At 57.0% G+C, this 25,106-nt stretch overlaps 1 protein-coding gene across 3 annotated transcripts in view; it reads right to left on the bottom strand.

Moving 5' to 3' along the window:
• The window catches only part of CHCHD6 (coiled-coil-helix-coiled-coil-helix domain containing 6), a 131,335-nt gene that overhangs the window by 86,587 nt on the left and 19,642 nt on the right, over nt 1–25,106 (bottom strand). For all 3 annotated transcript variants that reach the window (XM_082345313.1, XM_082345314.1, XM_082345315.1), the window contains exon 4: nt 23,380–23,524. In XM_082345313.1, the coding sequence (XP_082201439.1) occupies nt 23,380–23,524 (145 nt within the window). The remainder of the gene's footprint in view (nt 1–23,379; nt 23,525–25,106) is intronic.

The following is a 25,106-nucleotide window of genomic DNA, read 5'->3' as shown; positions in this document are numbered from 1 at the left end:
ATAATAAGATATCGTTTATATGTAGAATCTGGAAAAAAAGACACAAATGAACTTATTTACAAAACAAAAATAGACCCACAGACATAGGAAATAAACTTATGGTTACCAAAGGGGAAGAGGGGGGAGGGATAAATTAGGAAGATGGGATTAACATATACACACTACTATATATAAGACAGATAACCAACAAGGACCTACTGTGTAGCACAGGGAACTATATTCAATATTTTGTAATAACGTATAACGGAAAAGAACCTGAAAAAGATTCTCTCTCTCTCCCTCTCTCCCCCTCTCCCTCTCTCCCTATATATATGTGTGTGTGTGTGTGTATATATATATATATATATATATATATATATATATACACACACACACATACATACATACACATATATATATAACTGAATCACTGTGCTGTATACCTGAAACTAACATGACACTGTAAATCAACTATACTTCAATTAAAAAAAAAAAGTAGAGGTAAACAAAATGGAGAATGGAAAAAAAATGGATAATCAACTAAAAGTCAGTTCTTGGAAAAGATGGACAAACCTTTAGCTAGACTGAGAAAGAAAAAAGGATGTAGATACAAATAACTAAAACAAGAAACGAAAGTGGGGCCTGACTCTACAAAAATTAAAGGAATTATAAGAAAGTTTTATAAACAACTGTATGCCAACAACTCAGATAACCTACAGGAAATGGACAAATTCCTAGAAACACATGAATTGCTTAAACTGAGTCAAGAATAAATAGAAAATCTCAAAAGACCTATCACAAGTAGAGAGATTCTGTCAGTAATCAAAAACTTCCCAACATAGAAAAGCCAGGACCAGATAGCTTCACAGGTGAATTCTACCAAACATTGAAAGAAGAATTAACTCCAATCCTTCTCAAACTCTTCCAAAAAACTGAAGAGGAGGAAACACTTTCTAACTCATTCTATGAGGCCAGCATAACTCTGACACCAAAGCCAGATAACAACATCACAAAAAAAGATATAGGCTAATATCCCTTATGAACACAGAGGCAAAATCCTCAACAAAACACTAGCAAGCCAAACCCAACGTCATAGTCTAAGAATTATACACCATGATCAAATGGATTTATACCAGAAATGCAAGGCTGTTTCAACATGACAAAAATCAATCAATATAATACATCACAATAATAGAACAAAAGGGAAAAAAACATGTAATCATCTCAATTGATGCAGAAAAGGCATCTGACAAACTCCAACGGTTTTATTATGAAAAGGTATTTTTCATAATAAAAACTCTCAGAAAAGTTAGGAATAGAAGGACACTTCCATTTGCTATTAGTTCCAATAGCTAAAGGTATTATTACTTCTAAAGCTATTAAAACTAATAAAATGATTTCAGCAAAATTGTAGGGTACAGGACCAACACTCAAATATCACCTGTATTTCTATACACCAGGAATGAACAATCCAAAAATAAAAGAGAGCAATTTCATTTACAAGAGCGTATAAAAGAATAAAATACCTAGGAATAAATTTAACAAGAATATGAAAGAATTATACACCGAAAACTACAAAACATTGCTGAAATTTAAATGACTTCAATAAATGGAAAAGCACTCATGTTCATGGTTAGAAAAAATTAATATTGTTATGATGTCAATACCAGGACCTCCCTGGTGGTCCAGCAGTTGGGACTTCAGCTTCCAATGTGTGTGGTGGGGGGTGTGTGTGGGGGGGGGGGGGTTTCAATCCCTGGTCGGGGAGCTGGGATCCTGTATGCCTCGCAGCCAAAAAAGCAAAACATGGAACAGAGGCAGTGTTGTAACAAATTTAATAAAGACTTTAAAAGAATGGTCCACATCAAAAAAATCAAAAAAAAAGAAAAAGAAATCAATACTAACAATTTAATAGTATCCTCCTAAAATTCACATCCACCAAAACTTTAGAATGCAGCCTTACTTGGAAAGATGTAATTAGTTATGGTGAAGTCACAATGGATCAGGGTGGGACCTAAATCCAATAAGACTGGTGTCCTTACAAGAAGAGGGAAATATGGGCATAGAGACAGAGACACAGAGGGAAGACTGTCATGTGAAGAGAGAGACAGGGATTGAAGTTATGCAGCTGCAAGCCAAGGAACATTAAGGATTTCCAGCAAACACCAGAAGGCAAGAGAAAGGCATGGAACAGATTCCTCCTGAGTTCCTTCAGACAGAGCATGGTCCTGAGAACTCCTTTATTTGTTTTTTAAGGCATCCCAGTTTGTGGTACTTTGTTACGGCAGCATTAGGAAACTAATAAACCACCCAAAGCAATCTTCAGATTCAATGCGATCCCTATCAAAATTCTAACATCTTTTATTTCCTGTTAATGGAAAATCAATCCTTCAATTCACATGGAATTGCAGTGGGAACTGAATAGCCAAAACAATCTTGAAAAAGAAGAACAACATTAAAAGAATCACACTTGGCAATTTCAAAACTTCCTACAAAGCTACTGCAATCAAAACAGTGTGGTAGTGGCATAAGGATAGATGGTAGGCCAACAGAAGAGAACTGACAGTCCAGAAAGAAACCCATATACGTGTGGCCATTGATGTTGGGCAAGGGTGCAAAGACCATCCAATGGAGAAAGAATGGTCCCTTCAACAGATGGTGCTGGGCCAGCTGGATGTCCACCTGCAAAAGGATGAAGTTGGACCCCTACCTCACACCATATAAAAAACTAACTCAAAATGGACCAAGGATCAAGACAATAAAATTTTTAGAGGAAAACACAGGGGTAAATCTTCATGACCTTTTAAGTGGAAATAGATTTAGATGCAACACTAAAGGCATGAGCAACAAAAGAAAAAATGATAAGTTGAACTTTATTGAAATTAAAAACTTTTTGTATCAAAGGACATTATCAAGAAGCTATCAAACAAAAACTGTTTGCAAATCATATATCTGATTAGGAACTTGTATCTAGAATACATAAAGAACTCCTACAACCCAATAATAAAAAAAAAACCCAATTTAAAAATGGGCAAAAGAATCTAAAGAGATATTCCTCCAAAGAAAATATATAAATGCCCAAGAAGTATATTAAAAGATGCTCAACATCATTAGTTATCAGAGAAATGCAACTCAAAACTACAACGAGATACCACTTCACACCTACTAGGATGGCTATAAAAAAACAAAACAAAACAGAAATGGCAAAGAATAAATGTTGGTGAGGGAGCGGAGAAATTGGAACCCTTATACATTGCTGGTAAGAATGGAAAATGCTGCAGCTGCTATAGAAAACAGCATGGCAGTTCCATGCTCAAAATACTACAAATAGAATTCGCATATGATCCAGCAATTCCACTTCTGGGTGTATACCAAAAGAACTGAAAGCAGAGTCTGGAAGAGATATCTGTACACCCAAGTTCACAGCAGCATTATTCACAATAGCCAAAAGGTGGAAGCAACCAGGTGTCTGTGACAGGTGCATGAATAAACAAAATGTGGTCTACACATGCAATGGAATACGATTCTGCCTTTAAAAGGGAGAAAATTCTGACACCTGCTACCACATGGATGAACCTTGAGTACATTATGCCACATGAAGTGAGCCAGTCACAAAAGGCCAGATCCTGTGTGATTCCACTCACATGAGGCCCTTCGAGCAGTAAGATTCATAGACACAGGACGTGGAGTGGGAGTTACCAAGGGCTGGGGGAGGGACTGGGGAGCAGTTGTTTCATGGGGACAGAGTTTCTGTTTAGAAAGATGAAAAAGTTCTGCAAACGTATGGTGGTGACAGTTGTACAGTATTGTGAATAATCTTAATGTCACTGAATTGTACACTTAAAATGGTTACGATGGCAAATTTTATGTTATATATACTTCACCACAGTAGAAGAATGGTTTAAAAATGTGAAGAATGTTACGAATAGAATGGACAGACAATCACTGGATAAAAGGCTGGAAGCAGCATATTCCAGGGTCCCAAAGCGTGACTCCCGAGACTGCTAGCTCACCTCAGGGGAGAAGGTGCTGTGAAATCGAGAAATCTGGTCCACCCACCTCAACCAGCAATCAAACTTAACATCACCCACACGTTGAGGCGAGGTGGCATCACGTGCCCCTGAGCTGATTCGCCAAGAGGAACACAAGCTCTGACCCGAACCTAATCGTGAGGCAATGACCAGTTGCACCAAGTTCAGGGACACGCTAGAAAACCACGGCTTGGATGCCTCGGCACCGCCAGCGTCACGAGAGATTGCCCGGTGCCTGGCGGCCGTTCTACAGACGGAGGGACACCGCGGAGGCACAGGCACACGTAGCGCAGGCCCCTGGACCCGACCCTGGGTTTTCAGGAGCCAGTCCTCAAGGACGTGACTGGGCCGCCCAGGAAACCTGCCCCCGGCTTCCGTGTCAGGTATGAAGCACAGTCACCTCGCTGCTGTTGGGGAGAACGTTCTCATTCTCGGGAGACGAGGTCCCCGATGATACGGAGGAGAGGACGGTACCTGCAAGGACCTCACAGGACCCAGCGGTCAGCTCAGCCGTCAGCACAGCGGTGCAGGGAGACCCAGCACCAGCCCGGCAGGAAGAGAATCGAGTCGTGAGACACGGCCCCCGAGAGAATCTCCGCAGGGAGCGGCCAGAATCAAAGCCCTGGCCCAGGGGAAGCAGGATGTGGGAGCCGGCCGCAGGGCTGGGCTGCGGGACGGAGGAGCTAAGCAGCTGCAGAGCTGAGAGGACGAGCAGAGAACTCCACAGAGCACCTGAGACCACGACGGAGGCCAAGAAGGGAGCTCACTCCTTCTTCTTTACTGAAGACCCATCACACGAAAAGGAGCTTGAATTCCAACGTCAGCGACGCAAGCCAGACAGACGGTGGCCTTGCTGGGAGCAGGCGCCCGGCCTCAACCTGAGCCGGGGTCAGAGCGGGCTCCCGCGGGGGCCTCCAGAGGACAGCGTGCCAGCTCCCCTCCACAGCCAGCCACCTCCTCGCCCAGACACCACCTTGCATGGCGGCTGGAGAGTTAAAGCCAAGTGAAGAAAATCAGTCTGCCACGAGCTGGCTTAACAGAGACACGAAACGCACACCTTGAGTTAAGAGAGGAAAGTCACTGCTCAGAGCAATCCCGCATCCATCCCATGAGGCCCTTCCCCACACACCACCCTCTCCCCGACTTGTTTCCCGAGCAGAAAGCCGCCGCCCTGCCCTGCACTTACTTCCAGGCGGGATGGATGATCAACAAGACACGGTGGAACGTGCTTTGATTTGCTCTGAGAAATGAGATGTAGTTCAACACCACAGTGATTTGTGATGCCATTTACATAATTAAACATACAGTGGCCCGGGGAGGTGAGTATGGTTTAACGGGGTTACAGAAGAGCTAAAATAGCAGACGGCTGCAGGCTGGAGGGGACACCGGGCAGCACTGCTGACGGGCACGGATGACCACAGGAAGATCTGTCAATTCGCCGACGGTCTCCTCTATTTAACTGCGCCTTTTAATCAACATTTTAATGCTCCTGGTGGCCTGTTTTACAGACGACAAACTTAAGGTGACAACGGGGCCGCAGAGGGCTTTTAGAAGAGTTCATCCGGTCCTGAATTGCAGCTCGTAAACTTACTGACAGCCTGCATTCCCCCGAAAGACCTGACGGGAGGCTCATCCAACCAGAGTTTGGAAGTCAGTGGGCCTTGGACCATAGTTCAGCCTCTAGGTTGGTCCTGTTTATATCACAGTTTCTTTCTCCTCCAACTCCTTCCTCTTCTTTTTTTCAGTTTGAATACTTGCTGACATTTAAAAGTTCCCATAAGCTCCGTATCTCCAGCGCGGCACCCCTGGGCCCACACTCGGGGCAGCAGGCGGCTGGGAGGGGCCCCGTGAGTCCTCACCGCACCCTGCTGTGTTCCATTGCCAATTCTCACTTGTTTCTGCAGCCTGCTCAGCCACTTCTGATCTAAACTTTCCTTAAAACTGGCTCAGGTTTCTGGCGTGTGCCACCTCATGGTGTTCCCCCCAAGATGCCCTGTGCTCAGTAAGACCAGCACTTCCCATTCAATCTTGGAGAAACCCCTCCTGGCCCTGGTCTGGGTTTGGTGAAGGAGTCCGTGCGTTGTGAACAACACAGCCCTGGCCTGATGGGGCACAGGAGCCCCACTGTTAGCACTGCTCCCAGAGAAGCCCTGCTTCCTTCTCACCCCACCACCTCAGCCCTGCTTTACTAATTTTAGGTCTCTTTCCCTGGACCTTCGCCAGATAGGTCATATCTTTTTTTTCTTGAGGCAATGCCCTCAAGAAAAGTAGAACTGCAATTTTATCAAGGAAATCATAAATACTGTTTGATGTTTTCTTAAGATTTTTATCCATGAGGAAACAAATGGGAGGAAGAGGTAGAGATGTGTGACCACTAGTCAGTTTGCAGGAGCAGGACACAAATGAAACACACGTCATGCCTTCTTGCCTCGCTTAACAGGATACACGCAGGTAACCAGACTGAGATAAACAAGGAGCTATGACGGGACCCAGGGGGGCAGCCGGGGAGGACGCAGCACCTACTGAGTGCCTGCAGCATGCCCACCGGATCAAGGTGCCAGCCGCGCAGGCCCCCACCCGCCTCCAGTGCCCCCTCCCCCTGCTCGGTGCCCAGCTCCTGGCCTCCCGGTCAGGCCTCTGAGTCCCCAGAGCAGCTCTGCCCCACTCGCCGTCCCCTCCACCAGGCAAGCTCTGCCCCAGGTCCTCCCCGGTCGCTTCCTCACTTCTTGCCCGCCCCTGCTCATAGGCTATGTCCCATAGGAAACAGCACACCCAAGAGCCGCGCAAGGGTGACGGAAATGTTCTGCAACTACGTAGAGGTGATGGTCGCACAAGAATGTGAATGCAGGAAATGCACTGAATTAAATTTAAAATGTGTGACCTGAATTCCACCTCAGAAGAGAGAAAAGCACACCTGTCCTCCACTCTCCAACCCAACCCCCTGCTTTCCTTCTTTGTGACACGCCCGGGGGGATGTCGCCTAGAGCCCAGCCCTGTTGCAGGGCTCTGGGCGAGGGGCCCTTGAGCCTTGGAGCGTCTGCAGAGCCTGTCCCTGCCCCGGCAACAGGAGGGTCTGCACACACACCCGCCGGGACGCACCACAGCACCCAGCACCTGAGCAGATCACAGCAACGAGGGACAAGAGAGGCTTCGTTTCCACTTCATACATTTCATGACAGCAAATTCTAATACACTGAGTTTACGAATAAAAGGAACGACCGGTATTCTTTTTTTAGACTAATGGAATGTTCCATTTTTTTTTTCCAAGCCACACAAATATATCTGCATTTAATGAGACAGTTGTGCCTACCTGTCAGGCCTAAATAATCAGGCTGCCAAAAACAGAGCTACAGTGACTCAAATACAGATATACTGCAGAATCCTTGGGGAGCTCAGGGAAACTACCAGATTTCAAGGAACGGTGTGAGAGACACCTCCTGAGGCCACGTGTGTGGCCCAGCCTCAGAGATGACCCCAGCCGGCGCGGCCAGCCCAGAGCCCAAGACACAGGCCAGAGGCTTTCAGACACGGGCACCAGCTCAGGTCCTTGGACAGGACCGCCACCTCATCTGGGCCTCAGTCCCCTACCCAGTGACAGGCTGGGAACCTGCTCCCAGCTCCGATGGTCTGCATTTGCACACCCCTCCCCGCCGAGGTCCATCCGCCGCGAGCCAGCCAGGGCAACCGTGCGGAGAGCTGGAGTTTCCTGTACCCTTCCCCTCCTCAGTCCCCTCCTGGTGCCCTCTGCGCCTGACGTCCGCCCTGCGCTTGCCCTGGCTCCCCCTTTGGCAGGGTATCGTACGTCTGCTCAGGGGCTCTGAGTTTCCTGCAGACCCCCTTCCCCAGGAGTCTAGAAGATGACCACTTTTCAGATCCAGGAAGACTGGCCACAGACTCACTTCCTGCTGGTGGCCATCTGCTCGTCCACCGTCAGCTTCTCTCCTGGGACCCTTCCAAGGGACAGCCTCCAAGGTCAATTGGCAGAAGGTACCTACCTTCATCTCTCCTAAACGCGTCCTTCTAGAAAAGTGGAGGATGGATGCTGCGGTGGCTGAAAACAAAGCTCATCTGGAGGTACGTAGTCCCTGAGGAGAGAGGCGTCGGGGCTCCAGCAGCAGTGACACAGGCAAAAATCAATCTCCCCTGAACACCAATTAGGGAGAGCACACAGGATTGTCATCTGGCAGCTGAGCCACTCGAAGCTGCCCACTCTGGAGAGGAAACGCCAGGAAGAATGTTCCTGGATGGGCTGGCCTCCTGCCCCAGCTCCCTCCTCCGCCAACAGCCAGCACCTCAGAAGGGGCTCAGCCCAGGGGGGCCACGGGGTGTTCCGGCACAACGCGCACAGGGGTCTGAACACCCTCCACGGGCTGCGCACGGGCGCAGGGGCTGAAGGAGACGCTGTGCGGGCCTGACCCTGAGCCGGCTGCTGGCACGTCTCCCGAGGGAGGCTCTGAAGGGGCACCCGGCCCCGGCACAGGTGGAGACACTGACGCCCGCAGACACGGCACCGAGGCCACACAACTGGTCTGAGTAACACAGGTGGATGTTCTGGGCTTTTCTACGACTCAGCACCTCCCTCTCCGGTCCGTGCAGACTATGGCTCAGAGACCCGTCACTCTGTCCGCTGTGATTCTTTTTTTTTTTTTTAAACTTTGGGTTTATTTATTTATTTATTTATTTATTTATTTATTTATTTTTGGCTGTGTTGGGTCTTCATTTCTGTTCGAGGGCTTTCTCTAGTTGCGGCAAGTGGGGACCACTCTTCATCGCGGTGTGTGGGCCTCTCACTATCGCGGCCTCTCTTGTTGCGGAGCACAGGCTCCAGATGTGCAGGCTCAGTAATTGTGGCTCACGGGCCTAGTTGCTCCGCGGCATGTGGGATCTTCCCAGATCAGGGCTCGAACCCGTGTCCCCTGCATTGGCAGGCGGATTCTCAACCACTGCGCCACCAGGGAAGCCCCCGCTGTGATTCTTTTATGGACTGACATGGCCTAGGTCGCTGTAAACGGAGATTAAAGCCCAGGGCCACAGGGACGTCTGTGCTGCCGGGAACTCTCCACCCAGAACCGGGACACCATCCCCCACCCCCAGGGAAGACGCCCCGCTGAGTCTCTCGGGTGGCCCCAGGTCCGGGGGCTCTGACTTGAGACGCACGCTGGAGCGCCATGGCCCACGGGGGAGAGAGAAGAAAGCCCAAAGGCCCTGATTCCCCGCCAGTGTGGAAGGCGGCCCACGAAGGCTCTGGGCAGAGTGCCTGTCTGCTGGGGGAAGGGGAGGTGGGAGAGAGGCAGGAGGTGCTGGTCTCCAGGCCCGACAAGGTCCCGACTCACAAGCTCTGCAGTGTTTGCCCAGGACCCACCCCGGCGGCCAGTGGCCTGGAAGGAGCTACGGCAGGTGAGCAGGGGCCGCAGCCCCCCAGCTGAGCGCCTGCAGACCCCTCCTCTTCGGCCTCCGGGAAAGGGCAGCAGGAGCCCCCAGGATCTTGGTTTCAGCAGGAAAGTCAACTGAAGGTAGGTACCTTCTGCCAATTGACCTCGGAGGCCAGCTGGAGGGTCCTGAAGCCCAACAGCTATTCGCCGTGGGAAGCTCCAGTCGGTGCTGTTAGCTGACTTCCCCGGGCCTTGAAACATCCCAGCGCTGCCAAAACCGCAGCATCTGTCCACCCACAGCAAAGTCAGAATCTGCTCATTTTGCAAAAGGGAGCTGAGAAGCAGGCACGTGCGGTGGCCTGGCCCCGCAGGAGGCGCTTGTGGAGGGAACCCCATGTCGCCTCCGTCTGCCGGCTGGGAAGACCACCGGGACGAGGACCGCAGACTCTTCTCTGGCCCCAATCTCAGTATGTGGCCAGGAAAGCAGGGACTTAGCTGCTCCAGGAGCAAAGCGGCGGGCAGCTGCGAGCGAGCGGGAGCGCAGCTCAGCCCAGCAGGAAACCCCAACGCTTCCCATCCCTCACCTGGTCCCCGCTGTCCCTCCTCTACAGGACGCCAGCGACTTTCTGGGTGAGAATACAGCAGGAGAAGAGGGGAGCCCTCCCCCAGGCAGCCCCACCGGGCGGGAAGACAGGTTGCACCCCTGTCCCTCTGGGCAGCCCCACTGGGGGATCGGGACCAGCCCCCAGAGCAGCACAACAAAGGGAGGCCTGGGGACGGACAGAGGCCTAGATCTCCCGGCAGAAGGTGAAGGGGGCAGGGGAAGGTCAGGCAGGACGAGGGGCCTTTCAAGCCCCTCAGCTAGATCCAGGCCCTCCTCCCGCCCAGGCCTGCTCCCCGCAGCCGGCCTCCCAGCCAGCGCGGCCCAGGACTGCCACCTCGTGGGCCCAACATGCAGGACAGGGAGAGGCTCCAGGACTCGGCCTCAGGCTCCAACCACCAAGGGCACGAGGATGCTGGCTGTGGTAACACCACGGTCATTCCGCCCGCTCCCGTGACGGGATGAGAAGCAGGATGGGGTCGCTGGGTTCTTCCCCATCTTCCCAAACCCGCACAAGCAGCACCGACCTGAACCCCCAGCCCCCTGAGCGCAGGCAATGCAACGGCAGGTACCAGGGATCAGATCTGTCTGGTCCAAACCCGGCCATGACCTCTTCAGAACAGAAACCCCTTTCCAGGGCCTCAAAGGAGGGAGCTTCGTGAGGCGTGAGGGGCGCATCTGGGGCGGGGGGGACAGCAGGACTCACGCGCCCCCCACCCCTGCCCCCACTGAGCCGCGCGAGAGCAACGTTCAGTCTGCCGTGTGCCAAGTACCTGCCAGCACTTTCCGTGCATTATCTCGAGACTCTGCAGAAAACCTAGGGACTGACCAGGCACGACTGCCCCCTTTAAGAGAAGGGACGCGAGAGATTCACTGACGACCAAGGAGCACAGCCAGGACGCAGGACTGGTCCCAGGCAGTCTGGCTCCTGAGCCCAGGCTAGGCCACAGCCGCCAATGCCAGCTGCTGGACGTAACCAAATGTTAAAAATTCTCCACGCTAAGATCCTAGAAACTCAGGACTGTTCTGGCCAGAGAGCCCAGCAAAGGAGCAGAATTCCCAGCTCCCCCAAGGGAGCAGAGACAGGAAGCAAGTTAGGGCAACACAGGCAAATTCTTCTCAGGGAGAAAGAGGGAGGAAGTGCCAGGACAGGCCGGGGGCGAACGCCAGCCCCACGGGGCTCCAGGGAAAACCAGAGAGCAAGAAAGACGAGGCCACCCTCCATGTCCATCTCTCCCTGCCAGCCTTCCAGAGCCTCTGGAGGTCAGGAGGGCTGTGCTGGGGTCAGCAGAGCACCAGCCGCCCTCAGTCAGCTGCGTCTTCCCGGGAGGAGGGGGCAGGCTGGGCCTGGACACTGCCGCCGGATCCCGCGTGAGCATGGGAGCGGGCTGAGCACCTGCCACAGGGCTTTCCGCTTACGGCGACAGGCGGGGCAGCGCTAACCGGGATGCACGAGGCTCAGGCTAGGGCGGGGGAGTTAGCACGAAAGCCCGTGGCTCTACTCACAGGGGAGGGCCCGGGAGGGAACAGGGGGCTGAGCCAGGGCCTCGCGCTGCAGAGGCGGCCGTCCTCGACCAGGACCAGGCCCCCGCGCGACTCCGGCACCGGCGGCCGGGCCAGCTGGGACCCGACCTCAGTCCCGCCCCCGCATCCTGCTCCAGCCCAGGAGGACTTCCCCTGTCTGACTCCACCTGACCTGCTGGAAACCACCATTCCTCTGTGAGACCTGGCCGGGGCCCAACCGTGGGCAGGTGGCCCGGGAAGAGCCGCGGGCCTCAGCACACTCAGCCTCCCGACGGGGCCTCTTCACAACAACAGGCCTAAGTCTGAGGCCTCCGCGGAAGCCCCCAGGCCAGCTGCCTGGACGGCCAATGGCCACTGGGAAGGGACAGCCAAAAACAGTCCACTCTTCGGGGACACCTCTGCTCCCGCACAGCTGTGTGGAGTCCGGGCGGAGCTGGGGGCACGGCGCCTGCCGCAGGTGCTGCCGGACGTGCGGAACGGACTGCTGTCACAGCAGCACAGTGAGGGCGAGTGACCGAGGGCCCAGAGCCGGGGGGAAGATGGCTGTTCTGCACACGCTCTGCCGGAGGGCTCCGTCTGGGCAGCACCCACAGGCCCTGAGCAGAGGGCAGGGCACAGCAGATGAGGGGGGCTCTGTGGGGACCCCAGAGCAGGTCTCCCGCTGTCCCCAGCCTGCAGCTAGGCACGGCCACGCGGCCACCTTGGGCAACGAGGCTCGTCCAGGAGGGCGCCTGGGTCTGGCCCTCAAACTACTGAGTGGGCACGTGCACTATGGTCCCTTCCCCATCCTGGGACAAGGAACCGCCGGACCACCCCCCACCCTGGCCTGTTACCTGGAGGAGGAGCACCTGGGGGCCTCCTCCTCACATACCTGCTCTCTGCCCTCCTGGACCCCCCTGGGCAGCTCGCCTATTTGGGAATGGGGACAGGCAGGAGGCCAGAGAGGGCGCACTCCTCGGGCCCCCCTGGGGCACTGAGACCCCCGCACAAGCCTTCCTTCTTCCTCTCCCTCACCCACGTGTCCACTCCTCCCCCCATTCCTCCCGCCCACTGGCCGCCGTCCGCTGTCCAGGCCGCCATGGCCTCTCAGCAGGACTGTGGCGGCTTCCCATTGTTCTCCATACAGAACCTTGTGAAAACCCCCCTAGGGGCCCCTACTGCACCCAAGCTGCACGCCCCCCAAGCCCACAAGCCCCTCCGCGGTGGCCCTGCCCCGCCCCCACACTGCGCTGGCAGCTCCCCAGCTCACGGCCCCACCCCACCCCCAGCCCCAGGCCCCCGGCCCCGCCCCTCCTGCTCCTCCAGGCCTTGACTCCCAGGTCCGCCCCCCAGAGAAGCCCTCGCTGACCTCCGTCTAACGCAGGTCCTGCTGGTCCTCTGAGTTCCTGGCCCTCCGGCCGCGTCACGCTTCCCTCGTTGTGATCCAGTGAGCGTCTACTGGCCGGGGTCTGCCTCTCCCACCGGCCCGCAGGCTCTGGCAGGGCAGGACCGGGTGGATGGCCGGTGGAGCAGGCAGAAAGGCAGGCGCGGGGGGCGCAGAAGGAGAATTTAAAGGACAGGGCAGCTCCTCTGTGTCAAGGACCCCACGGAGGAAACATGAAGGAGAGTCACCAGATCTGTTGTTTCTGAGAACAGAGTATCAATGGCCGTGAAAAGCAAACTTTGAGGAGTTTGAGAAGCAAACTCTGATCTCAAGACACTGCAGCAAAGGGCGGGGGCACTTCAGACGGCAGGCGGAGGGGACAGAGCAGCTCCAAGGGGAAGAGAGGGAGGCGAAGCCAGGACGAAGAAAGTCCAGCCAGGACTGGGCCAGCAGGTGCGGACAGGGCTCGGCACAGCGCCGGGTGGGGGGGCACAGGGGCCCCTGGAACAGGGCGAAGAGAGGGCCGAGCCAGCAGCAGTGATGGAGTCAAGAGCCCAAGACCGTCTGGCCCAGCGTGACCCCCTGCAGTGGCCCTGGGAGCCCAGGCCCAGGTGCACAGGAAGCAGGCGTGGGGCCAGACAAGAGGACAAAGGGAAGGAGGGGGCGAACCCTTCCGGGTCAGGCAGACACCTGGGGTGAAGGTCAAGGTCACGAGAGCCCACGTGACAGCAGAGCAGCAACAACGACCGGGGAGCTGAGGAGCATGAGCCTGAAACCGACGGCGAGGAAGGCTTTCACTTCAGGCCTGGCTGAGAAACGTCCAGGTGCAGTTTTTGTTGAGGACCGACTAAGTGCGGACATCTTCCTAGAGGCTAAAATACACCTCGTTTAACCCCCACTACACCTCTGAGCTGCGGGCATCCTCACCACCACCGTATTGGGGGGGAAACTGAGGTGCAGGAAGACCCCACACGCGGAGCAGAGGAGAACGCAGCCGACCCAAGCCTCCAGCGATTCCTGCAGGACCACCCCTGACCAGAGCAAGACCCAGCTCTTCCGGCGAGTCATCTGCTCCCGGGCTTCAGACCCCAGTCATGAAACCCGGGGCAGCACCAGCCGGTCTCAAGGAGAACAAGGAGGCAAGGTGAAAGCGAAAAAAGAAAACAGCTCCGGAAGCTTAGAGCCGGAAGAGGAGCCAATGGTCTCAGTGGCCCCCTGCAGTCATGAAGGGGCTTCCACTGGGGCTGGGACCAGGGCCAGAAACTGGGCCAAGCGACCCGGCCTGAGGTGAGGCTCTCGGGCAGGTACCTGGCCCCCGGCGGCCCCCAGGCCGGCCCGGCCCCAGTCCAGGGGCCCAGCAGCGGCTGGGGATGAGAACTCTGAGGTGCAAAGCCCTCCGCTCTGGAGTGAACACCAAGGCAGCCCCGCAGACAGTCGAAGGGACAAAGGAAGACGGGGCACCCGCCACAGACCAGCTACTCCAGGCTCAGGAACCCTCCCTGAGGAGGGTAAGCACACGATGGGCTCCCGCGCCAACCTGCAGCCGCTTGACATTCCCCAGGGCGCCCACAATGTGCTTCTATTAATGGCCAGCGTGTCAGTGGGAAGACAAGGGCAGCCCTGGGTCCACCGGCCGGCCACAAACGTCTGTGCTGCACACTGTCTGACACCCAGAGCCTATCCGTGCCATCATCCATTGGCTGCACACCGACAGCCCAGGGACAGGAGCGGGAGGACGGAGAGGCCACGGGGCAGGGGTGCAGGCCTGTGGGCAGACACCGCCAGGTGCGTTAGGGGAGGACCCAGAGGGCAGAGTTAGCAGGAGCAAAGGGACATGGGGCCAAGCCCAGGCTAGAGGGCGGCAGGGCCGTGTGGCCCAGGGGCATCATGGAAAGGCCTCACACAGTAGCCACACCCCCGGCCCCCCGGTCCTAGCAAAGCACAGGGCGCCGGAATCCTCCCTTAGAAAGCCTACCGACTCGTCCAGCAGTGGGATACGCTGCCTGCCATGGGGAAGAACGCGGGCAGCGGGTTCCCTCAGCCTCACGAGAGCCTGGGGCCCAGGAAGCACTCCCACCTGGGCTTCGATGAGAGCACGGCCCCTCCACCCCACACCCTTGGGAGTCAGGAAAGCGCAGGGCCCCGTGGGAGCCTAGGTCGGCTTCAGAACGAAGGAGCCCAGGTGAGGGGTGCCGGCTCCTCGGGAAGGAGGACGGGACCTCAGCCCCTGTGCAGCGCCCCCTCTGCACAGAATCACCCCCATTGCCTCCTCCAGACGCAGCTCCTCCTCCTCTCATCCTGGGGGAGGCGGGCAGGACGCAGAGGGAGCAGGCACCCCTGCCCCCACCAGCCAGACGGCGAGCTGGACGCTCCACCTGCTCCCAGCAGCTCCAGACGTTCCCACTGGACACGCGAGGAAACGAGGCTGGTGCAGGCTGTGCTGTGTCCATAGAGACTCTGCACCCAGGTCCCCAGGTCCCACAGCAGGGAGCCTTCCAGCCCACCACCCGACCAGCACCCAGACCCTTCTTTGATCTGGGGGTGTCAAATGTCCACCTAAAATCACCACCACAGCTCCGCTTCCAGCCAGAGGTGGCCCTATGACCCCATTCTGCTGAAGAGGCCCCTAGGGAGGCTGCCCCTCCCACATAAACAACAAAACCTCGCTAGGAAAGGCTTTGGGCCCTTCCTTCTTCCCAACTGGAAAACTGACGTGATGCCTGGAGGCACAGCAGCCACACTGCAGCCCTGAGGAGGCTGTCGGATCAAGAGGGAAGGAGAACAGGGAGCCTACTGCGAGCCACAGTGCCTGCCAGGCCTTCTGCCCAACGACTTGTTCTTGAAATAAACACGCCCCCACCGTTTAAGCCACCGCACCTGGGCTTCTGTTACAGCCAAACTTGTCCCGATGGGCGCACATGCCGTGCTGACCCAGACACTCACACAAGACGGGGACCTGGCTTGGCCACTGAGCAGACATGGGGGTTACTGAAGACCTGAGACTCTCCCCTGTCCCACTGCTGGGTTTGTCAGCCAAATAACCTCTTTCCCATTCTTTACCCTGCCAGTAGCCAGCAATGGCATCTACCCAAGAGGCAAACACAGTCTGTTAATTGACAAATCTGAAACAGAAAGGAGCAGGCAGAATGGTAGCTCCTTTTTTTCACAGAAAGGAGCAGGCAGAATGGTAGCTCCCCAAAGACTATGTGAATAAACCACATCAACAGACTTAAAATAACCCATGGCCTTCCCCTCTCCCCAGCCTGCTGGCATCCTGGAGCAGGCATAGAAGCAGGCAGGCGCCAGCCCAGCTCCACCCCAGGGGCAGAAAAGGGAAACAGACTGCTGCCAGGACAGGCCAGGCGGAGGGCTGGCCCCTCAGGACCCACGTGGCTCAGGTGGAGGGCCGGCCCCTCAGGACCCGCGGGCCAGGCAGAGGGCCGGCCCCTCAGGACCCACGGGCATGGAGTGAGCGCAGGGGTGCCGGGTCTCCCCCGCTGTCGGGCTCGCCCAGGCCACAAGAGACCCACTCAAGACAGGAAGGCCCCAGACTCTCAGCCAGGCCCTGGGCCTCACGAGGGATGAAGCGGGAGGTCAGTAAGGTGCCACCTCAGCCCCGGTGCCCGTCAGACGGCCCAGGTCAGCCTCCGCGGCTGCGTTTCCCCAAGGGAGGCTGCATCCCGGGCCCTGGGGGCCCATCAGTTACGCAGATGCCCAGGAGCCTGGCTGAGGCCAGCAGCCGAGTCCCTGGAGAGGCCTAGGAGGGAAGGCTGCCCTCAGCACCATGGATCCAGCCCACCATTGGCTCGGTGCTCATCCCCGGCGCTAACGGACGTGCCCCGTGACGCGTGCCCTGCTAACACGAAGCAGTGGCACCAGGAAGGTACTGCGTCAGCCATCTGCCCCACAGGGTCAGCACTAAGGAGGGTCTCCAGCCTCTGGCGTTACTGGCCGAGGCCCCTCAGACCCGGTAGACGTCCGGGTTGCAAAGCCCCTGGAGCCCCAGCCTCTCACCCGAAGGCACCGAAGGCACCTTGCTGGGCACCCAGAGCACCGGCCCCACTTCAGAGGGAAGGGCCACCCGCTGTCCACTCGCCACAGGCGCCCCCTCCTCCCTGCTTGTGCCCTGCCCACCACCTCACCTTCCAGGTGGTGAAAATGTGCACAACAGCTGAGGGAAAACAGAATTTTTCCACCTAAGGACACACCACGGTGCCCTTGTGGGCTGGACAGCGGACAGGAAACAAGAGCCCGATGCGCTTCCCGGGCGACGCCGCTGGCCCACCCTCAGCTCTGTGGGGCCTATGGGGCTCCCGGCGACGGGGAGGCGCCTAGACGGGCAGCCGCCTCCACGCTCGGGCCGGGCGGAGAGTCCAACGTGCCTGGACGGGGTTTCCTTCCGCTCCCACCACGTGACTCCAACCTCATACGGCCAGGCCCCAGGGTCTGGCTGCACACAAGCCAGGTCCCTGCGGGGGTCGGGGGGTGCACCTGGCCATCCCTGCCTAGCTCTGGCTACAGTCTACCCTCGCCCGTCCCCCAACGCCGAGCCCTGCTCGCCCGGCTCCTCCGGGCCTGGCTCCAGCAGAGAGCGGCCTCTCTTTCCTTGCTCTCCTCAGCGAGGGGCTCCCGATTCCCTTTGAGGCCGAGAAGTCTGACCAAGGCGTCCATCTGGGCAGGAGCTGCATCAGGACTGGTCACCTGGAGCTCGTGTCACACAGCACAGCCCCTGCCCTCTAGGACCACGGAAGCCACGTCACCCGTGGGACACACCACATCTCGCGGAGCCCAGCAGCAAAAAGGGCCGAGAACTAGGGGGGCCCCGGGCTCCCAACGCCCGTCCAGGAGCCGGCTCTGGGCCTGCTGCACCAGCACCATGGGGGCTGTTAGCAGTGTGGATTCCGGCGTCAAATCCACTGTTTCCAGCCCAAGATCCAAGTACGTATATTTTTACTGAGTCCCCAGGTGGTCCTGGCGCACAGCATTGGGCAGCCGGGCCAAAGGCGCGAAGAGCAGAGGGTGCGGGCGGGCATCTGCCCGAGGCCAGGCTGAGCCGGGGGCCCTCGTTCCACGCCCCGCCCGCCACACCCACACCACCTGTGCGGAAGGCCCGAGGCATCTGCCCCCAGATAAATGGACGTGTGGAGGCAGGAACCAAGCAGATTTGTCCTAAGGTCAGTTCCGTCGACTCTGTGTCCTGGTCCCCGTGCGGAGGTGAAGCAGAGAAGAATAAATTATAACTTTTCCAGCAACGCACAGAGTGCCCGGGGATGGGGGGAGCCCAGTGACGGGCCCCCACTCGTGCCAGGCTCCCTCCTCGGTCCCCGCGACCCCTGCAGCGTCATGACACAGGCCTGATGCACCGAGGGCCAGCCGTGGACATGGTGCCAGCTCTTAGCCCACGTCTGGATTCACGCCCTCCCTCCAACCCCAGTTTGTATAAAGTATATGAGAAATAAAACCAAAGTTTTTTTTGGTGTGTAACCAGCTTAAAATATGGTTGAACCAGTTTTCACACGAGCCTACCTGTAGTTTTCCTTTCTCTAAAAATTGTCATATCCTCTACCCACAAGGCTGAGCGATTTTAACTTTGACCTGAACAAGCAAAGTAGGAACCCAGGAGGCCTCACACTACCCCTTCTGACTGACCGCTCCAATTCCCTAAAAGAATGAAGTGCACCCCCCCTCCCCCCGCCCTCTGAGCAGATGTGACTGTGGGAGGGGCGGGGGTGGCCAGCGGCAGGGCGGGGCGGCCCTTACACCAGGCCTGTGGAGGCCCCGCCTGCCTGCGGAGGGACGGCCCTAGACACCAGGAGCCTCCTGGGCCTGGGCAGATTCCTTTCGGTTTGACCTCAGCCGCAGCCTTTCTTTCTACTTCTCCCCTCCTGCATCTCTGTGCGTCTTGTTCCTTAGATGATCACCTCCCGAAGGGGAGGCGCTGCGCTGGGATCACGTGGTCTTCTGTGCGGCCACTCGTGAGAACATTGAACACCCCTAAGCACAGAGCCTCTGGGGGACAGCAGCTATATCTTACTTATTTCCATGTATCAATAAACTAACCCAGTGCCTGACATATGACAGGCACCCAGAGAACATATATATAACATCATAAAAGAATCGCTCACTGGAAAAGAAAAGAGATGGAAGTTTTTACTTTCTATCAGGTGTACTGCAATTTCACACTCCTAATAATACGTGTCAGGAATCCAACAGGCAGGGTCGTAAATCTCACTCTCCCTAAAGGAAGGCTCTGTCAGGCCTTCGCTGCTCCATCCACTGGGTTTGTAAAGCTCTGGCACCAGAAGACTGAGGCCAAGAAACCACTCTGTTCTTTCATATTCCTCTCTGGAACGTGGGATCTGGGCTCCAAACTTCCTCCCCGATTCAGAGGGAAGCACACGTCACACAGGCCCCGCTGACATCCAGGCGTCCACCCCAGTTACACCTGAGGCTCCGCAGCCCTCGTGTCACCGAGCAGGACCCTACGGGGCCTTCCCAAGGCAGGCCCTTCCCTTCCTCTGCTCTAGTTCCTCTCAGAAGCGTCCAGAAAACAGTATCTATTGCACACTCCTGAGATGTTTTACAGATGTGAAAATCCCCACCAAATGGAAGATGGTAACCACTTGATGACCATGAGCAGCCCCCAGGCCTCCTGGAGCCGGAGGACTGATGATATTGGCCCCTGTGACCCCACCCTGTTACCCCACCATCAGCCAATGTTCCGTCAGAGAACTGTGCACCCACTGATTACACCCTGCGACTCCCCTCCCTCACCTGGCCTTGAAAAATACTTTGCTGAAACCCTTCGGGGAGTTCAGGAGATGGGGGGTTGAGCCCTCTGTCTCCTTGCAAGAAACCTTTCTCTGCTCCAAGCACCGATGTTTGTTCGGCCTCACTGTGCTCGGGCACAGGAACTCGGGGTCAGACACACGCACGCGCAGGAACGCGCATCAACACTCGGCAGCTCACCGCAGCGCCGCTGGACGGGAAACGGGAACGCTTCGGTCCTCAGGAGTAGGTTATAAAAATTATTACCTTTCCTTGTTATTAGTTTTATGAACTTTTCCCAGTAATGAGCTCAATCATTCCCTCGTGCAGAGGAGGATTGCAAAGTCCATACTGTAAAAGTCAGAGCAAAGGGCATGCTAAATGTCAGCGCGCTCAGCACCCTCCAGACGAGGCTGCAGGTGCAGGGTCGGGGCACGAGCCCGGGGCCCAGCCTGGATCCAGCCTCAGCACTCGGCCCGGCACTCGTCCCGCCCAGCGGGCACTCGGGGGAGGAGGGAAAAGCCTCTCTGCTCCCCTCAGGTTCTTCTCCCCGTCTTTCTGCTCTTACTTTAAACCCTGCAAAGCACAGTTCTGAGGCTACCTCCACTAAAGAAGCTGCGACCACACCGACCAAGTGAAGGTGACGGCGGCGGCCTCGCTCACCTCTGCCCGGGCAACGCGCACAGCAGGCCCGAGCTGCCTCACCTCGCCTTCCAAACCAGCCACGTGTCTCTCTGTGTCTGCCCAGCCCAAGCCCAGGGCACGCGGAGGTGTGGGACGCGGTTCTCCCCATCAGCGGCCTCCCACTCACCCAGCACTGCAGGTCCTGGGCCGGGGCGTGACTGGCTGCCTGGGCCATGTGCCCAGACCCTGCCTGGACCTGCGCAGGGAAAGAGGCCGCTGCAATCCCACCCAGGGACACAAGACAGGAAGCAGGGCCATGTGCCCAGACCCTGCCTGGACCTGCGCAGGGAAAGAGGCCGCTGCAATCCCACCCAGGGACACAAGACAGGAAGCAGGTAAGTTCCTAAAAGGGAATGGTGGCGCCAACTGCACGAGCAAGTGGGCATTGAACAATCAAAAGCGAGGCCCCAACAAGGAGTCACGGACACCTGCAATGTGAAGGCAGCCACGGGCCCCGCGGGTCCTCAGAGCTCTGGCAGAGGGCACCGTCCCCCCAGACGTCCGGGCGAGTCCAGGCAGGATGTGTCTTCTTCCCTCTAAAGATACCCTTCCTGCCAGGAAAGCCACACCTGAGCCGGAGGCAGGAGGGAGGGAAGCTGTGAATCCCTTTGGCTGTGGTGACCACATTCCAGGTGACAGTTCACCCCTGCAGGCTGCCACGCCCACTGTGTAACTGTCCCAGGCACCAGCGCTTTCGCTCCATCCACACCGACGAACCCTGCACGTCCCCGGCCTGGGTCCTTCCCACCAGCTTGTCGGGCTGCCTGCCTGTCCTCACCAGGTGTCTCTCTGCATCATGATTCTCCACCAGGCGGCCACAGGTCACAGCACAGCCCCCACCCCTGTAGCTCCCGGGGCTCCGTCTCAGTTTCGGCGTCGCTGGGCAGGCTCCTCGTCCACGGCCTCCTGCGGTGCGCACACGCTCGCTCACCCTCACCACGTCCAGTGCCGCCTCCCGCCCGCCCGCCCGGCTCAGCCCAGCTGCTCCCTCGGCAGACACCACGGCCTTTGCATCCCAGGCATGTTCTCTTTGCCTCCGTCTCACATTCACTGTAACAGTTTGGCCGTTTCCAGCTTTTGGTTCAAGTCTGTCTTCCCACTAGGCTGAAAGTTTCCCAGGGGCGAGGATCCTACATTGTTGCTATTTCCCGAGGGCCCAGTTCAACCTGCGTGTCTCACGTGCCTGCTGCATGATCTGCACATCTGGGTAGAGGCCCGTTCTCCCTCCCAGGAGGGGGCGTCCAAGTGGCGCCCTCACACCATCCAGCTTCCTTCTGTGGAGCTCGGTGAGCTGCTCTCGGTATCCTGGCCGTGGCCTCTGGAGCACGTGGTGCCAGATGCTGCTACAGCTGTTCCCCACCCCATTCCCGGCCATGACAGCATGATTTATAATAAGAAAGATGTATTTGGTCTTTGTCCACTGCTCCTGGCACAGAGCTCCTGAAACCCTTGGAATCTCCTGTGCTGAGAGGGATGAAGGTGTCTTTCCTTATGTCGATGAGGTGACTCTGGGAAACCACCCAAGGATGGGGCTGGATGCCAGCGGAGCCACCGTGTGATCAGAGGCCTGGAACGTGGGTCCCGGCCCCTGACCTTCCGGGAGGGGAGCGGGGCTGGAGGTGGAATCAGTCACCAGGGGCCCGTGATGTAGTCAATCACGCCCATGTAAGGAATCCTCCATAGAAACCCCAAAGGAGCGGGTTCAGAGAGCGTCTAGGCTGGGAAGGCGTGGAGACTGGGAGAGGAGGGTGGGGTGCGGGGAGGGGCGTGGAAGCTCGGGACCCTTCCCCACGCCCTCCCCGGTGCGTCTCTTCCATCAGGCTGCTCCTGAGTCACATCCTCTTATCGTAAGCCTACGATCTAGTAAGTAAAGTGTTCCTCTGAGTTCTGCTCTAGCACGCTGCTCTAGCAAGTTAATCAAACCTGAGGAGGGGGTCGTGGGAACCTCTGATCTACAGCTGGCGGGTCAGAAGCACATGTGACAACCTGGCTTCAACTGGCATCCGAAGTTGGGGGAGAGGTCGGGGGGGGGGCAGCCCTGTGGGACGAAGCCCTTAACCTGGGGATCTGATGCCACCGCGGGTAGACAGTGTCACAACTGATCTGAACTGTAGGACACGCGGCTGGTGTCGAGAATTCCTTGGACGTGTGGGAACACCCCACACTCCACCACTGAGAGAATTAATACTTCCTGACGGTCCTAGTTCCATCCGGATGCCCACCCCCACCTCCCCGCAAACGTGATTAGAAAAGAGCCCCAGTTCCAGCCAGCGGAGCCCTCCCAGTTCCCTCTGCCGAGGGCTGGCCCAGCCACAGGCCCTGGCGCCGTCCAGGCAGAGGGATGTCAGAGGACCTGTGCTGGGGCTTCCGGAACATCCTCCTCCCGCTGCTGAGTGCGACCGGGTCCACAGGAGAGGGGACCCGGGCCGTGATGACATGGTGGCCCCTGGGGCACTGTGACCTCACGTGCTGTGACACGCAGCCTGCACCCACAGCAGAAAGACCCTGATGGTACCTCCCGTCAGTTAAATGTACCCAGAATGGCAACAGCCGTCCCGGTGTGCTTCCGCGATCTGCCAGCACTGCTGGGCCCCCGACTCACCACCTCCTCTCGAGCCGCAGGCAAGCCTGAGTGTGACCACCAGGACGGTCCGAGACGCTGCCTGGGGCTGGAGGATGCGCCCAGCCAGCGGGCGGATAGCTCGGCTCCGCACCCAGGGGGCCTTCTCCTCCTGTTTCTGGCTTGCTGCAAGGCCCCAGGCCCACAGTACTCTCCCTCTGCACCCTCCTGGAACACATGTCCTCACGGCACTTACACCTATGAGGTTCCGGGACCCAGCACCCAACGATCCAGCTCCCACTGTGCAGACCTGAGGCCACAGGCCACAAAGCAAATCAATGACAGACCCGGGGCTATAAGAACCCCCGCTCCTGGTCCCTAGAAAGACACCCTTTCCACAGAGGAGAAGCTGGGACTTCGGACCCATCAGGTTCCAGGGCCAACCTCTGTTTCCCAGAGCCACTGAGCCAGGAGGCCAGCCAGGGACCCACACTCACCAGCTGGGCGGACCGCTGCGTCTCCAGGTCCATGCCGCTCTCCCCCTGCCGCAGGGACGCGCTCCGGGGCTTGGCAGCCGCCTCTGTGTCCCTCGTCGCCACCTGGAGCAGCTCGTCCTGGACCACGGCCTGCTCCCTGTCACACCTGGGCCAGGGAGAGACAGGAGACGCAGATGCAGACATAGCTCGCTTCATCTGCCAGGGGCCAGGGATGTGAAGGCTGGTGGAACGCTGCGGCCACCAGAGAGGGTCAGGCACCAGTGACAATCCCCTGGGAGTGGCGTGTGCGGGGACAGTGTGACACTTTCTCAGCCAGAACAATACAGATTGGGAGCAGGAGGCCTGACAACCAGGTGAGGAATCAGACAGCCAAACGCCAAATGAGAGATCCTCGGGGCAGGGGATCAACCCTCACTCGAGCCGCACCTTTAGAGGGGCAGAGGGGGTGCAGCCCACCTCCCCCACCCGCAGGCGGGAAGGCTCAGAAGCCTTTTAAATATTCAGCTCTCCATCCTGAACGTGTCCCTATCCTTGGACCTGTTTCCAGTCTTCCTAACAAAATCATCCTAGAGAGAGAAAAAGTTACTGGCCCTGAGATGTTCTCAGAAGTGTTATTTATTAGGGTGTAGAAAATGCACACAGTGAAAGGGCCGCAGCAGGTCGGCCTGGGGGCACGTGCCAGACGTGAGGCCCTCAGCGCCACGTGGCCCACCGTGCCACGCGCTGCTCTAAAACTGAGCACCCACATACAGCGCCTTCGGCAATAAACACGCCTACGACGAGGTGTAACAAATGCAAGATAATTAGAAGACTGGTAAAAACAGCAAGACACAAAGTTTTACATGACTTTGAGAAAATAACCCTAAACTAGAGGAAAGAAGACATTTGAAAGAAATAGTCCAAAATATTAACAAGGGATGATGAATTGATGGGAGGTTTTTTCCTTTCATATGTATTATCCTAAGTCTTCCATTAGCATGTGTTACTTCAACGTTTTAAAATTCTTTCAAAGTATTTTTTTAAAAAGGTTCTGGTTATTTATTTTTGGGAGGCCTCTTGGGATTAAGGACTGGAAATTCTCAGAAGGTGGGGTCTTGACCCCTGACCACGGAACAGCCATGGCTGGCCTGACCTGCAGAGGGAGCCGTCCAGCCGTGGTTGACCGGGGGGCCCCTACGCTAACTCCGAGTCCCTGTTACAGAGGCCACGGCCCGGAGGCTGCAGACGAGGTCCCTCAGTACCAGCCGACGGCTCACTGAGTCAGCGCTGTGACAACGCCACGCCGGGCTCCGCGGACGACACCCCAGGGAGAGGGGCGCTCAGCTCCGCCTTCCCCGAGGCCTGGAGACTCACGGTGCACTCTGGGCACCTCTGGGCCCGGCTGCTGGCCTACCAGCCCCCAGGCAGGGAAGCTCTCGGGCCGTGGCCTGTGCTGGGAGAGGCCACCCACACCCTGGAGCCAGTCCTGCGGAGGCAGCTCCTGCAAACACAGCGGCACGCACCAGGCTAGCAGTGCGGCCACTCGGCCATTTAGTCCTGGCCCTCCCACACCCGGGAGTGTCTTCATCTAAACACTGGGACTAGTGCCACCTAAATCACAGGCTTGGCATCCCACCTAAATAAGACGGCATTTGTGACGCAAACACTTCGGCCTTTAGGAGGAGAAGGTACCCGGTGAGGAAGGCGCATCGGGCCAGAGCGCAAGGCCGGGGTGAGTGGGCCCTCGG

This window comes from Balaenoptera borealis, assembly GCF_965194805.1.
Source record: "Balaenoptera borealis genome assembly, chromosome: 12".
Lineage (NCBI taxonomy): Eukaryota > Metazoa > Chordata > Mammalia > Artiodactyla > Balaenopteridae > Balaenoptera > Balaenoptera borealis.
The sequence above is the reverse complement of the archived record's forward strand: the minus strand, read 5'-3'. Positions and strand labels throughout refer to the sequence as shown.